Source organism: Oryctolagus cuniculus, chromosome 20 (assembly GCF_964237555.1).
Source record: "Oryctolagus cuniculus chromosome 20, mOryCun1.1, whole genome shotgun sequence".
In the NCBI taxonomy this organism is placed as follows: domain Eukaryota; kingdom Metazoa; phylum Chordata; class Mammalia; order Lagomorpha; family Leporidae; genus Oryctolagus; species Oryctolagus cuniculus.
The window spans coordinates 17,114,213-17,129,018 of NC_091451.1; the positions used below are offsets into that span (position 1 = coordinate 17,114,213).

The 14,806-nt window shown below is 39.9% G+C and overlaps 1 protein-coding gene across 12 annotated transcripts in view; it reads left to right on the plus strand.

The window, feature by feature from the left end:
• PCNX1 (pecanex 1) overlaps positions 1–14,806 on the plus strand; it is a 188,341-nt gene that overhangs the window by 151,551 nt on the left and 21,984 nt on the right. For 11 of the 12 annotated variants that reach the window (XR_007911684.2, XM_051826049.2, XM_051826052.2 and 8 more), the window contains 4 exons: positions 2,125–2,340; positions 9,099–9,352; positions 11,563–11,793; positions 14,067–14,167. Coding sequence is in view for 11 of the 12 variants with exons in the window: in XM_051826049.2 (XP_051682009.2) it covers positions 2,125–2,340; positions 9,099–9,352; positions 11,563–11,793; positions 14,067–14,167 (802 nt within the window). In the remaining variant the exon portion in view is untranslated. The remainder of the gene's footprint in view (positions 1–2,124; positions 2,341–9,098; positions 9,353–11,562; positions 11,794–14,066; positions 14,168–14,806) is intronic. The other variant, XM_051826054.2, reaches the window with a different exon arrangement.

The window sequence follows — 14,806 nt, forward strand, 5'->3', positions numbered from 1 at the left end:
GGATGTGCAAAAAAAAAAAAAAAAAGGGAATCCTAAAAAATGTGTCTGTGTGTGTATAGTTTGAATTTGAAATAGTGATTAGTGGATTCTGGACAGGATGTGGGGAAGGCAAAGGTTGGATACTGGGTACAAGAGGTAACGAGTTCTTGTGTTCGGCAGCAGTCATGGCGTAACTACAGGTGATACTAAGGTATTCTAAATAAAGAACTGAAGGAGTGAAGCTGTTGCCTGACATGATTGGTTCATACTATGTTTATGTGTTGTAGTATTGCACTGTGCCCTATTAAAAATATTCAACTATTACATGTGATTGAAACTTTTCATTAAAATAAAAAGGCCAGGTATGTTATAGGATATTCAGTCAAGACAATGCATGTTTTATTAATTAGTTTCCGTCTATCTCCAAATGTTTACAGCAAATATAAACTTAATTTTGTTTAGTGTATTCTACATGGATATGCCATCTAGGAAGGCAGATAACCACTCAAGAAAAAGCTTCTGCAGGTGGCACTTTGGTAGTGCTGACATTGTCCAAAGTCTGGTTCTTAGTTTTCCCATTTGGGTGGTGTCATTTTATTGTCCTCCAATATTAATTTAATACAGAGAAAATGAATCTCCTGCCCCAAATATAAGAGATTAATGCATCAACCAGAATGCTGAAGTATTAATTTAGTAAAAGAAATGTTATTCCTAAATAGACTGTGGTATTTCTACCATTTAACTCATAAATTCCTTCAAATGCTCTAATCCATCTGAGAAACCAAGCTGTCTGAGAATCAGGTTGATTTTTATTATGAAACTAGACTAAGGAAAACTGGTTATTTTGCTGTTAATGACTGCTGAAGAACCATCGGAGCTACAGTTAAGTGCATATAAGGGTTTTGAGTTCTTATGATGCTTTCCATGCTATGTTGTGTAACTCAAAGGCCATGTCCTTAGTCCGAATACACCTTTGTGATGGGCATCCAGAGAATTAGACAGAGTCATTTTACTGACATTAAAATCTTGGGTTCTGCTTTCATTTTATTATTTAGTAAACGGTTTAAAGTCCTCACTTTGAGTGTTTTGCTGTTCTCTAGCACTGTAATTTGTGTGTCCATTTATAGATGATTGCTACAGGTGGGGTACTTCTAGAGCGGGCCGTCTCATTTACCGAGTAATGTTTTATCCTAATTTTTTTTCTTTAAAGATAACCTTGTCATCCATTTTTTTAAATAGGTTCTTCACTGCTGTGTCTCTGTCCAGTTTATTTTACATAATGTTAACCAGGTTCTTTTTGACTAACTTCTCTTTGATTGGGACTGTCTGATTCAGTCAAATCTCATTATTGTTTTACCCACATCCTTTACCAGATAGTCTGTCTTCTCCTTCTGAATTCCTTTGTCTTTTTCAGTTTTCTTGCATAATTGTGTTTATAAAGCACACTTCTTCCATTAGCAGTAATGGTTCATAAATTGTGGACTGTTGAAGAGGTGAGAAAGTCCTTCCATCACATCTAATTAAATTCCCATATTCCTCTCTTCAGCTATTTGTCTACGTAAAGGGATCCAAATGTTTCTGTTTCAATATTTTAAAACCACAGCTATTCAGATAGTAATATTTAAAACCAGCATACTGTGGTGCCATCAGAGCCCTTTATCACCTCATTGGTCAAAATTGTGAGTTATGTGCATGTTTTCAATGAGAAATGAATTCCTAGTGTTTTTATTTCTAAAATATGAGGAATTGAATGATTTTTTTAAAAAACTTATTGTTGACATTTATTGTATGTGATAAAATATTGTCTTAGAAATTAAATTATGCTATCCTTTCTATTGTGATAAAAATGCATAACAAAATATGCCATCTTAAAAAAAAACCTCCCACAATTTCTGGGTGGGAGTTAAATTCAGAGTGGTTATGAAACTTTAGCTCTAAACTCTGAAACCTTCCCCATTATCCTATTTTTTCCCATTATCTTTTTTTTAACATAGAATTTGGAAGAATGTAAGCATTATTTTCCTTATCAAGTAACAATGACACAACCCTAACTAAAAGTTAGCTTTAATATTTTTGAACAGCCTGGTTTGTTGATACAAGGGGGACTTCAGGTGAAAATTATCTTTTTTTAATCCCTTCTTATAGGATCAGATGACAACAACCTGAATTCCATCTTTTATGAACATTTAACCAGATCCCTACAACACAGTCTCTGTGGTGATTTGCTCCTAGGACGGTGGGGAAACTACAGTACAGGGGACTGTTTCATCCTTGCCTCTGACTATCTCAATGCCTTAGTGCACCTCATAGAGATAGGCAATGGTCTGGTCACTTTCCAGCTGCGGGGACTTGAATTCAGAGGTAAGACGTTTACGTTTTCTCTAGTGTACTCCGGGACATCTGGGTTTTATGTATTTATATCTCAAATCAAAAGTAGTCATGAAATTTGATCTTGGGGATTCTGGAATAAGAACAGTGAATAAGCAGTAATTATTACATTTCCTCCCCCCAGATTCCATAATCAAAGAAGAATAATTTTCATGTGATGGCATTGTATATAAAGCTGGTATCATTAGTGTATAATTGACTTGTTTCCTTGCAGATGGTGACTTCTGTGTTTTTTTTTTAAACAGTCAGAGTTAGTGAGAGAGAGAGAGACAGAGAGAAAGGTCTTCCTTCTGTTGGTTCACCCCCCAAATGGCCGTTACCCCGGTGAGCTGCGCCAATCTGAAGCCAGGAGCCAGGTGCTTCCTCCTGGTCTCCCATGCGGGTGCAGGGCCCAAGCACTTGGGCCATCCTCCACTGCCTTCCTGGGCTACCTCAGAGAGCTGGACTGGAAGAGGAGCAACCAGGACAGAATCCGGCGCCCCAACCGGGACTAGAACCCAGGGTACTGGCGCCGCAGGCAGAGGATTAGCCAAGTGAGCCGTGGCACCAGCCTTTCTGTTCTTTTTGTCCATGGTCTCTTGCTAGTTGCTTTTTGAGCATTTGCACATATTTGCTAGATGGCTAGGGTGTAGAATGTTGTGGTTTTGTGTCTGGCAAAGATAGTGAACTGAGTTATATTTATATAGACACTATGCTATTGCCCTTGATCATTTTTTTAATTCACATGAAGGTCACATAAAATGAGCCATTTAAAGTGAACAAATGAGTGGCAGTTAGTACATTCCGTGAGGTGTAGCCATCACTTCCAATTCCAAAACACTTTCCTGACTCCAAAATAAAACCCTCTAGCCATTAAGGAATTTTCCCCATACTTCCCTCCCACTAGCCCTCCACGATGTTATGTATTGGGAGATAAAGCTGTTTCTACAGAGAAACTCTTCCATTTGGAAATGTCAGTGTGATACTGTGTAAAGTGAGTAACTTGCAAGCAAGGACACACTTGTTTTACAGAAAGGTCAACATGCTGTTACTGGCTGTCTTTCCAGTCTAGGAAACGTTGGGACTTGAGAGTTTCTGATATCTTTATTTTCATCCTGGTGTTGAGTCAGGCAGCTTATGCCTTTGTTATGGCGTGTCTATGTTAGTGAAACTAGTGCTTCCCTGCAAGTTACTCTGTTCACTAGCAATAAGACTTTACCTCTGCAGCACTGAAACTAACGCAGTAAACGTTGGTGTCCGTCATTCGTTTGTAATCCATTCTCTCTTTTCCCCTCCTCCTGTTCCCTCTTCCAGAATATCCCTTCTTGCCTTATGGCTGTTTATTTCTGCCTCTCTAACAGGAACCCCGTGCTGTTCAATTCTAACCCACCCAGACTCACCTGAAAGCCAGTGCGCCCTTCTCACCACCACCTACACTGCTGTGACTTCTAACTTTCTTTTCAGGTTTTCTCACCTGAAAGTTTCATCCTCATATTTTATTTGATTTTTAGAAATGTACACGAGAAAGCTGTTTTTACCTGGCATTTTTGTGTGCCATGGAAGGGTGATTTTCTTAGCATCTGCTTGTTCTTTTGTTGATCAGAAATTCTCCAAAACAAAAGATTGAGCCAAATTTCATTCTCCCAGCTTTCACCCTCTGGTACTGAGCAGATTCAGATACATTTTTGGATAAGTCCTTTGCTATTAAAACCTTGAAATCAAATTTAGAAACACAGTATCCCTTACTGTCTGACCTCATGCTAGACTAGAATATGAAGAGACACTGTACAAACTCTTCACTGAGATGTGATTTTGTTTTAAAGGCAGATTCAGCCACTTCACCCCATACTTAAAATTTCCCAGTGCACTTAAAATAGAATTCAAACTCCCTAACATGCATGATCTGACCTCTGCCTCTGTCTCCATCATCACCTTATACCACTCTCCTTACCATCTTTCACTTTCCTAGTTGGCTAAATTCTGTACTAAGGCCTCCTGTTCCCCTTCTCTTCACCCAGAAAGTACCTGCCATCCCCTCTCCTCCCACCAGTCTTCCATATGGCTGATTTCTTAATTATTCTCTGTGATCAATCAAATGTCACTTTCTCAGAGAATCCTTCTCCAGCCACCTGGTTCTCTCTTAACTTACCCTGCTTTTACTTCCTTATCATTTAGCATAGTTATAGTTTATATTTATCTGTGTATTTCTTTAAAGTTGATTTCTTCTCTAGCCCAGGGGTTGGTAAAGCTTCCGTTAGGAGTCAGATAGTAAAGATTTTACGCTTAGGGAGCCATGCACATTATCTGTTGCACATTATTCTGTGGTGTTGTTTTCTTTTAAACGAATCTTTCAATATACAAGAATGAAATAATTTTGCCAGCCTTTGCTCCAGACTAAAGGTTCCCAAGGATAGAAATCATGTCTGCTTCATTCATCATTGTGTATCCAGCACTGACACAGCAATTAACATTGAATACTTATTAAGTGTGTAGAGTGATTAAATAATGGCACTGTATAGCCTTTTATCTCTTCTCTTCATTCCTGAACTCTCATGAGGTGTGATTATATTCTTGCTCAATTGTTGATGTAATCTTTAGTTCTTTCCTTTCTTTTTTCTTTCCTTTTTCCTCTTTCTTTTTCAAATATTTATTTATTTGAAAGAGTTAAAGAGAAATGGAGATAAAGGGAGAGATTGTCTGTCCTCTGGTTCACTCTCCACATGGCTGCAATGGCCAGGGCTGGGCCAGGCCAACGTCAGGAGCCAAGAGCTTCTCTCAGGTCTCCCATGTGGGTAACAGTGACCCAAACACTTGGGCCATCCTCTGCTGTGTTCCCAGGCCATCAGCCGGGAGCTGAATTGGAAGTGGAGCAGCTGGGACTAGAACATGTGCCCCTATGGGATGCCTACATTGTAGGCAGTGGCTTTACCTGCTACACCACAATGCCGGCCCCTATTTTCTTTTTTTTCCAGTGTTACTTCTTATCCCACTTACCTCTCCCATCAAAATATTAATCGAGATTGTCATTCTCTTGCCAGGCAGATAGTTTGATCTGCTGAGTAATCTGAGGTGTTTTCTGGAACTCAGTCCATTAACCCGATTTAATTCCTTTGGTTGTCTTTGTCTCTTGTGGTGGATAACTAATTTTAAAAAATGTTTAACAAAAATATCTTGATCAGTTTCTGACCGGTCTTGGTTAAACTCTTTTTTTTTTCTTTCCTTTTTTTGTTTTGTTTTTTACTGATACTCCCAAGTGTTTTGATTGTAATTTTTTTCTGAAAATTTTAAATTATGTTTTTTGTCTGTGTAAAAATTTTCTGATTGCAGTTTCTACCATGTTAACTTCTGATTTGTAAATGTTACTTAAAACTAAGTTTAGTTTTCTGAGTCAACTTTACATCTCAGAAGTTTGTAATGCATTTTGGATTCTTTTGTTTTTACTCAAGTTAATTTTAACATGTCTAGCTTTTATGATTGTTAGTTTTATTTATTTTTACCAGATATTTGCTGTGAAGTAACTGAAAGAGGTAGTCAATCCAAGGAACAACTAGTAATAGTTCTTCATGAATATTCTAAAATTATTTTCCAAGTTTCAAAATTCTTTTTGCAGTTACTAATATTAAATCTTGTATTGACTTTACATTGCTGGTAGGGGGTGCTGAAGTTGAGTGTAGTGCTGGGGAAAACACCCTGCTTCCTGCTTTAACCCAGTTACCTTCTCCTTGTTATAAAGACACATTGAGTATAAATATCAGGACCTCCAGATTCCCTCTATGCACAACTAACTGTGATCTGCCCACAATGTAGGTCTCATTATGATACATCCTAACTTAAAAGTCTTTTATCAACTTCCCAGACAGATGGCAAAATGAATAAAATGAAGTAATAACATATAAAACCCACGGCATAATTCCAGCATCATGTAATATAATAGTAATGCTGATAATAATAATAGCTCAGTATTTTATGTATATGTATTGGTACTTTTAAACCCTGTGTGTATATATATTTCTAGTAATTATCATCTATATCAGTCAACCATAGCATCCATGAGTGGTCTTCAAAACATTCATGGAAAATATGTGTTATGAAAAACCATGGGTGGAATTCAAATTCTTAAGGTTTTATTTGAAAGGCAGAGAGATGGAGAGAGATCTTCCACCCACTGTTCAGTCCTCAAATGTCCGCAATAGCCAGAGCTGGGTCAGGTCAAAGCCAGGAGCTTGAAAATCAATTTGGGTTTCCCACGTGAGTGACAGGGAACCAAGTATTTAAACCATCACCTGCTGCTTCCTGCATTGCACGTTAGCAGGAAGCTGGATCAGAAGCAAAGGAGCCAGGACTCAAACCAGGCACTGCGATATGGGATATGGACTTAAAAGCAGCATTTTTACCACTGTGTCTTTACCAGTGTGTCTGCCCCACACTTAGAAATAAATTTTTTACACCAAAACAGACTTATGTTTTAATTCCATTTTCCACAAGCTTTTAGGGTATCCTGCTACTCTTTTAATTTGTAGTTCAAGATACACTGTGTAACATTGTATAACATTATTAGAGAGGTGTTAGTTAATGGATTTAAACACAAAAATGAAATAATAGAATTATTGAGGATTCCAGAGTACTAAACAGTGTATCTCCTTAGTTTGGCCAAAATTGCTTCTCAGCCTTATGGTTCATCAAACCATCTCTATCATCTGCTGGGTTTTATGGCAAATGCTTCTCAAAGCAGGGTTTTTCAAATGTGGATGGTGTATGTACTGCCTTTAAAAGGGAAAAAATTACTATGAAATCTGATTTAATTTTATTATATGTGACTTACATACATGCCTATATACACTTTATACTCTTTACATACTATTAAAAAAATTACAAATTAAATGGAAGTAGAATCATAGAACAAAATAAAAATCAACACTGAAGTAATAGATGTTTATTTTCCTGGCCCTAGAGTGCTGTCGATCTATTTTATTTATAATGTGTTCTTGTATTTTTTTTACTTCTTTTTAACTTCAGTAACAGTAAGTCAGAGAATTCCTTGTAGGTAAGTGTCTTGTATAACAGAATGTAACTTCAGGGTGGATGTTGAGCTTTGCAGTTAAGGTGCCCATGTTTGGGACCAGCATTGTGGCGTAGCTGGTAAAGCCACAGCCTGAGATGCCAGCACACCATATTGGCACCAGTTCATGTCCAGGCTGCTCCACTTCTGATCCAGCTCCCTGCTAATGTGCCTGGGAAAGCAGTGGAAGATGTCCCAAGTGCTCAGGCCCCTGCACCCATATAGGAGACCTGGAAGAAGCTCCAGGCTCCTTGCTTCTGCCTGGCCCAGCCCCAGTCATTATGGCCATCTGGGGAGTGACCCAGATTATGGAAGACCTTTTTTTCTGTAACTCTGCCTTTCAAATAAATAAACACATCTTAACTGGAATACCTGGGTTCAACACCCAGCTCTGATTTCCTGGCTTCAGCTTCCTGCTAATGTAGACCCTGAGCGGCAGAAGTGATAGCTCAAGTAATTGGGGTTCATTAGAGACCTGTATTGAGTTCCCAGCCCCCAGCTTTTGGCCTCCAACCTGGGGCCTTTGTGGGCATTAGGGGAATGAAAAATGTGATAAGAGCTCTCTGTCTCTCAAATAAATAGATAAAAATTTATAATTATAATAATGGATAAAAAAATGTAACTTCAAAGATTCGTTTCTGGTACAGAACAAGAAGACTATATTTTGAATGCTTCTAAGAAGGTAAGCCTCAAATATCAGTAATTTTATCAGCTGTTCGAAATGGACAAAGAAAAATTTAATCATGTATTTAATATTCAGTTATAGGCCGGCGCCGTGGCTCAATAGGCTAATCCTCTGCCTTGTGGCGCCAGCACACCGGGTTCTAGTCCCAGTCGGGGCGCCGGATTCTGTCCCGGTTGCCCCTCTTCCAGGCCAGCTCTCTGCTGTGGCCCAGGAGTGCAGTGGAGGATGGCCCAGGTCCTTGGGCCCTGCACCTGCATGGGAGACCAGGAGAAGCACCTGGCTCCTGGCTTCCGGATCAGCACGATGCGCCGGCCGCAGCGCGCCGGCTGCGGCGGCCATTGGAGGGTGAACCAACAGCAAAAGGACGACCTTTCTCTCTGTCTCTCTCTCACTGTCTACTCTGCCTGTCAAATATAAAAAAAAAAAATTTAAAAATTAAAAAAATATTCAATTATAGTGAAAAGTTACAAGTTATATAGTCAAATAAATAGTATATATACTATTTATGCTCTCAGGATGGGCATAAAGCTGGTAAAGAGAGCCTGCATTGTTCTGAGTTCTGCATACATGTCTATTCCTTTTTGCCAAGAAGATTTCACTTCCTATCCCATTGTACCTTGTTTTAGCTAAAAATTTCAAGAGCACCTTCACTTAACCATTTGACCTTCATTTGACAGAAATGCAATTGTAAACCTATTTGAAAAGTTTGGAAATCAGTTGTCAGAATTAAAATTACTATACTGCACAAATTCCCAGAACCTTTAATATACTAAAATACATTGTGATTGTGATTTCGTAGATGAATATTAATGTACTTGATTTCTGGAATTTGCTACAATTTTAATGAGTAGTCCAGGTAAATCGATTACAAACTTCTAATTATGATACAGTGTATCTTTTTTTCCAAATCTCTGCGTCCTTAAGGTATTTTCTCCCACCTTGTATTTTTTGTTCCTTTATAATAATCTGTCTCTTCTTTGTTGTTTTTCTCTTTCCCTTCTTTTTAAGGCACCTATTGTCAACAACGGGAAGTGGAGGCCATTACTGAAGGTGTGGAGGAAGATGAAGGATTTTGCTGTTGTGAACCTGGCCATATTCCCCATGTGCTTTCCTTTAATGCTGCATTTAGCCAGCGCTGGCTAGCCTGGGAAGTAATCGTCACCAAGTATATTCTGGAGGGTTATAGTATCACTGACAACAGTGCTGCTTCCATGCTTCAAGTCTTTGATCTTCGGAAAGTACTCACCACTTACTATGTCAAGGTAACAGTGTGTTGCTACTTAGATTTTTGTTTTGTTTTAAAATTTAGTCAGCCAAAAGGCAGAGTTACAGAGAGGCAGAGGCAGAGATAGAAAGAGATGTCTTCCATTCACTGGTTCACTCAACAAATGGTCACAATAGTTAGAGCTAGGCTGATCCGAAGCCAGGAGCCAGGAGCTTCTTCACTTCCAGCTCTTCCATTCGGGTCCAGGGGTCCAAGGACCTGGGCCATCCTCCACTGCTTTCCCAGGCCCTAGCAGAGAGCTGGATCGGACGTGTAGCTGCCAGGACTCGAACTGGTGCCCACATGGGATGCTGGCACTGCAGGCTGCAACCTCACCCGCTACGCCACAGCACTGGCCCCCCTACTTAGATCTTGAGATAATCAAGGCTTTTCTTGGGAAAGATATATAGGAGAGCACTTCTAGAAGTTCTTGATAAATAGAATTAAAAGGTATTTATTCTGGTATAAAAAACTGAAATCCATGCATATAAGAGGTCTTGAAATTTTCATGAAAAAATACAAAGAGCTCTGCACCAAAACAGCTCATTAAAAAAAAAGATTTTTAATAATTTCAGAAATGGACCAGCGCCGTGGCGCACTAGGTTAATCCTCCGCCTGCAGTGCCAGCATCTCATATGGGCGCCAGTTCTAGTCCCGGTTGCTCCTCTTCCAGTCCATCTCTCTGCTGTGGCCCGGGAAGGCAGTGGAGGATGGCCCAAGTGCTTGGGCCCTGCACCCACATGGGAGACCAGGAAGAAGCACCTGGCTGCTGGCTTCGAATTGGCGCAGCGCTGGCCGTGGTGGCCATTTGGGGAGAACCAACGGAAGGAAGACCTTTCTCCTCTGTCTCTGTCTCTCTCTCTTCTCTCTCTCTCTCTCTCTCTCTCTCTCACCGTCTAACTATCTGTCAAACAAACAAACAAAAATTTTGAGAGACAGAGTTCCCATCCTTCTTGTTCACTCTTCAGATGCTGGGTGGGAGCTGGAAACTCGGTGCAGGTCTCCCATGGGAGTGGCAGGGATGCAAGTACTTGGGCTATCACCAGCTGTCTGCTTGAGTCCACTTCGGCAGGAAGCAGGAATGGGGAGCCGGAGCCAGGATGTCAACCCAGGCATCCAGTATGGACCATGGCAGCCCCAGCCTGTATCCTAACCACTAGGATAAATGCCTGCCCCCAGATTTATCTGTTAATTCCATTTATCCATAAACTTTTTTAAGGACCTCCTGTGTGTATATGTGTTGGGAGGTGGGGGTGTTGTTAACTTGTGTTTTGTCTATAAGCTAGTGATTAAATTATCTGGTATCCATAAAAGTCAGTAAAAATATATGTAACAAAGGTCTTAACTGTTTTCTTTATTGGTACTTAAATACGCTTGTATATTAATGATAATTAATGTTTATAGCTTACGTGCTCTGAGCTTTGTGCAAAGGAATAAACGCACACATGTGTATCTTTAAGGAATTGTTACTTACTTTTTTTTTTAAGATTGATTTATTTATTTGAAAGGCAGAGTTATGGAGGCAGAGAGAGAGAGAGAGAGGTCTTTCCATCTGCTGGTTCACTCCCAAAATGGCCACAACGGCCAGAGTTGCGCTGATTGAAGCCAGGAGACCGGAGTTTCTTCTGGGCCTCCCACATGGGTGCAGGGACCTAGGCACTTGGGCCATCTTCTACTGCTTTCCCAGGCACATTTACAGGGAACCAGTAATTCTGGTCCAGTGATTGGAAGGGGAGCAGCTGGGACTTGAATGGACGCCCATGTGGGATGCATTCACTGCAGGCAGCAGCTTTACCCACTACACCACAACATGTGTTTTAGAAATAAGCATCCAAATTAACTTGCTTGGCTTCTAGCTGTAGAGTTTGGGATTTAATACCTGAGTTTGACTCCTGAGCTCAGCTCTGCCAGTTGCAGGAGTGAACCATCATATGGAAGACAACTCTCTCTCTCCCTCTCCCTCTCTCTCTCCTTCTCCCTCTCTTCCTCTCTGTAACTGCTTTTCAAATAAATAAATATTTTTCAAAAAAATGCAAGTAACACTTCTTTAAAGATACACATACGTGTGTATAGTCTTAAAAGATAGGCAGAGTAAAGTATTTTTGAATCATACTGTTAGTAGAGATAGTTGGAATTTATTCCATTGAGGAACTTGAGTTAATTCAAATTGTGATTTAACCTGAATTCTTTTTATCTTTTCCACATTAGGGTATCATTTATTATGTTACAACCTCTTCCAAATTAGAGGAGTGGCTTGCTAATGAGACCATGCAGGAAGGACTACGTCTGTGTGCAGATCGAAATTATGTTGATGTAGATCCGACATTTAATCCCAACATTGACGAGGACTATGACCATCGACTAGCAGGCATATCCAGGGAGAGTTTCTGTGTGATTTACCTCAACTGGATAGAGTATTGTTCTTCCCGAAGAGCAAAGGTGAGATTTGTTTATTCTGCCTGCAATTCATTGAACCCAGGTTTTTCCAGAGATGGGAAGGATAACTCTGTTGTTATTGTGAGGTCAGTTTTTCCAGTCTTTCCTCTCTCTTACTCTCTCTGGGTAAGAGAACTTGTCTGGGTCCCTAGGTTGGGCCAAACCAGCTCGGTGAAAACAAGTTAAAGGAAGAAGTTAAAGGCCTCAGAGCTGGTGTTGTGGCTTAGCGGGTAAAGCCACTGCCTGCAACACCATCGTTCCACATGGGTGCTGGTTCGGGTCCCAGTTGTTCCACTTACAATCCAGCTGCCTGCTAATGCACCTGGGAAAGCTTGGGCCCCTGCAGCCATGTGAGAGACCCAGAAGAAGCTCTTGGCTTTGGCCTGACCCCAGCTCCGACCATTGTAGCCATTTGGAGAGTGAACCCTCTCCCTCTCTCTGTAGCTCTTTCAAATAAATAATTTTTTTAAAGTGGCCTCTCCCACTTCATTTGCAGTGTCTTAAACTAATCTCCTCTACCCTGTGTACAACATCTCTATATACAAATTCAGATTATAGTCATTGCTTTCCAAAATCTAGTCCTTCAGAAAATTTTAGAGTTCCCACTCTACTCGCTGGACTCAAATAGAAACTATAGAAAGTGCTATTTAATAGAATGATGGAAATGTCCTATGCTGTCCGGTATCACATACAGCTATTAAATACTTGAAGTGAAAAAAAAAAAAAAAAAAATACTTGAAGTGTGGCTGGTACAACTAAAGAACTAAATGTTTTTAAGTTTTATGCAATTTTAATTGATTTACATTTAATGCTCCATGTGTTTAATAGTTAGTATATTGACAGTGTATGTCTAGACCATTGATTTAGAAATGTTGATGCAAGCAGAGGTGACCTAGGACTTGCAAAGATTCCTCACCCGAGAGATTAGTTCACTCGGAATAGGCTGGGGATGTGAGAGATGTGATGCCGTGGATGATTTTAATCCAGGTGATTCCCAGTCCTCATATCAGGATAAATTGTCTTATCCTGAAGGTGAGAAGAGCGACTTAGACTTCAGCTGCCAGTTCCTTGGTCTTACAACTGCCATGGTAATGTTGCATTACCGTGCAGCATTAACCACAGTACCAAGACCTATGACTCCAAAGCTAATTCCTACCACCACTGTTATTTTCAAAGCAAAAACCTTGTGTGGCTGAACCACCAGCATCCTATGTACAGGTTTACTCAATACCATAGAGCGTAATTAGTCACCTTGACAAGCAGGGCCTCCCTTCATCATGGTCAGGGGCAGTGCCCCTGGTGTATTCCTTTCCTTCCAACTAGTTAGAGGAACGTACTCTGTTGTATCAACATCTTTTCTCTTTATTTCATCAGTAAGAATGGTAGCACCCTTGTACCTCCTGTCTGAGTGGTAGCAACTTACACCGAGCAGAGTAGTGTATTTTTAAAGAAGGAATAATGGATAAAATAACCTCATAGGAGGCTCAAAAAAGACCAATAGACAACGTCTGGAAATAGAGGCCCTCAACTTCTCTTTTTCCACACATATAACAGTTTTATCTTTTCATAAAATTCTTCAAGTACTTTGCATATCACTCTGCAGTCCTCAGAGTACTTTGTGGGGTAGGTGAGGAGGAGAGGCATTATATTCTACTAGCCCTTCTCTGGCTTAGATGACACTGGTTACTTTTGTTTTAACTGTGATCACCTGGGCTAGAAGCTCACTGTCTCCCTTATCAGAAACAGGACTCCATCCTACCTAGACTTACAAACGTACTCTCTTAAAGACTTCTGCTGAGGTCATGGACATTACTTGAAGCAGTCCTCCTAATTGCTTATGTGTCATATATTCAAAAGGTCTTCCTCCAAACTTGGGTATCCCTCTTGTTCTCACTAGGTCAGCCTGCCGTATGCTTGACTCCTGGAATCCCTGTAGGAAACAGTGATCAGTTGTATGTTTCCAATGGTGTACTCTCCCTCCTACTCTATAGTTTTTCATCTCTGAATCACCATTCCCAGAATAGCCTCGTGCCGGGGAAGTTGTATATTATGCCATGAAGATTTGCTGATTCCAAGCTCTAGTACCCTCACCTGAATGTTGGAAAGGTGCCATACTCTTCTTGCATGGTTTCCTCCCAAGACAATGTTTCTAACTGGCATATTACCTGGAAATAAAAAAGCATTCTAATCTAATTGAGTTCTTTATCCTCTCTCTCTGACTTTATGTTAAATACTTACATCCTTTTCTGATAACTAATGTTCTTTGTTTTCTAAAGCCCCTGGATGTGGACAAAGATTCATCCCTGGTAACTCTTTGTTATGGACTTTGTGTTCTGGGACGGAGAGCCCTGGGGACTGCATCCCACCATATGTCCAGGTAAAGGAGGCATTTCTGTTTTCTGTTTTCAAGAAGAGATTATAAGAAGCTGAATAACCTAAGTTTGAAATCCTTTTTATGGATACATTTATTTTATACTAATTTATTGCAAAGGTCTCTCTAGATTTTTTATTTCTATAAATCTTTTTGCTATACACAGTTGAGTTCTAACTGATTAACAGAACTGGCTTTTGGAATTCACACATTAGAGTAGCATTGGTAATGATAATTTATTGAATTTAAGACATTTTACTGAATCTTGATGAAGAATGGGATGGGAGACGGAGTGGGAGGTGGGATGGTTGTGGGTGGGAGGGAGGTTATGGGGGGAAAAGCCGCTATAATCCAAAAGTTGTACTTTGGAAATTTATTAAATAAAAGTTGCAAAAAAAAGACATTTTATGACATCATGCTCCCATAACGATTGATTAGTCTCCTTCCATTTACGTCTATTTTTATTTTTCCACCATTCCTTGCAGTCTTTATCCAGAGCATTTATGCTTTGAATCTAGTTATGTGTTAGATTCTGGGACTCTAAATATAAACCAAACTTCCTTATATTTACATACAAATGAATTAGAGTTAAGAAATACCACATTTTAAATATCTTGTATGATTATTAATTTTCCATTAGGCCTT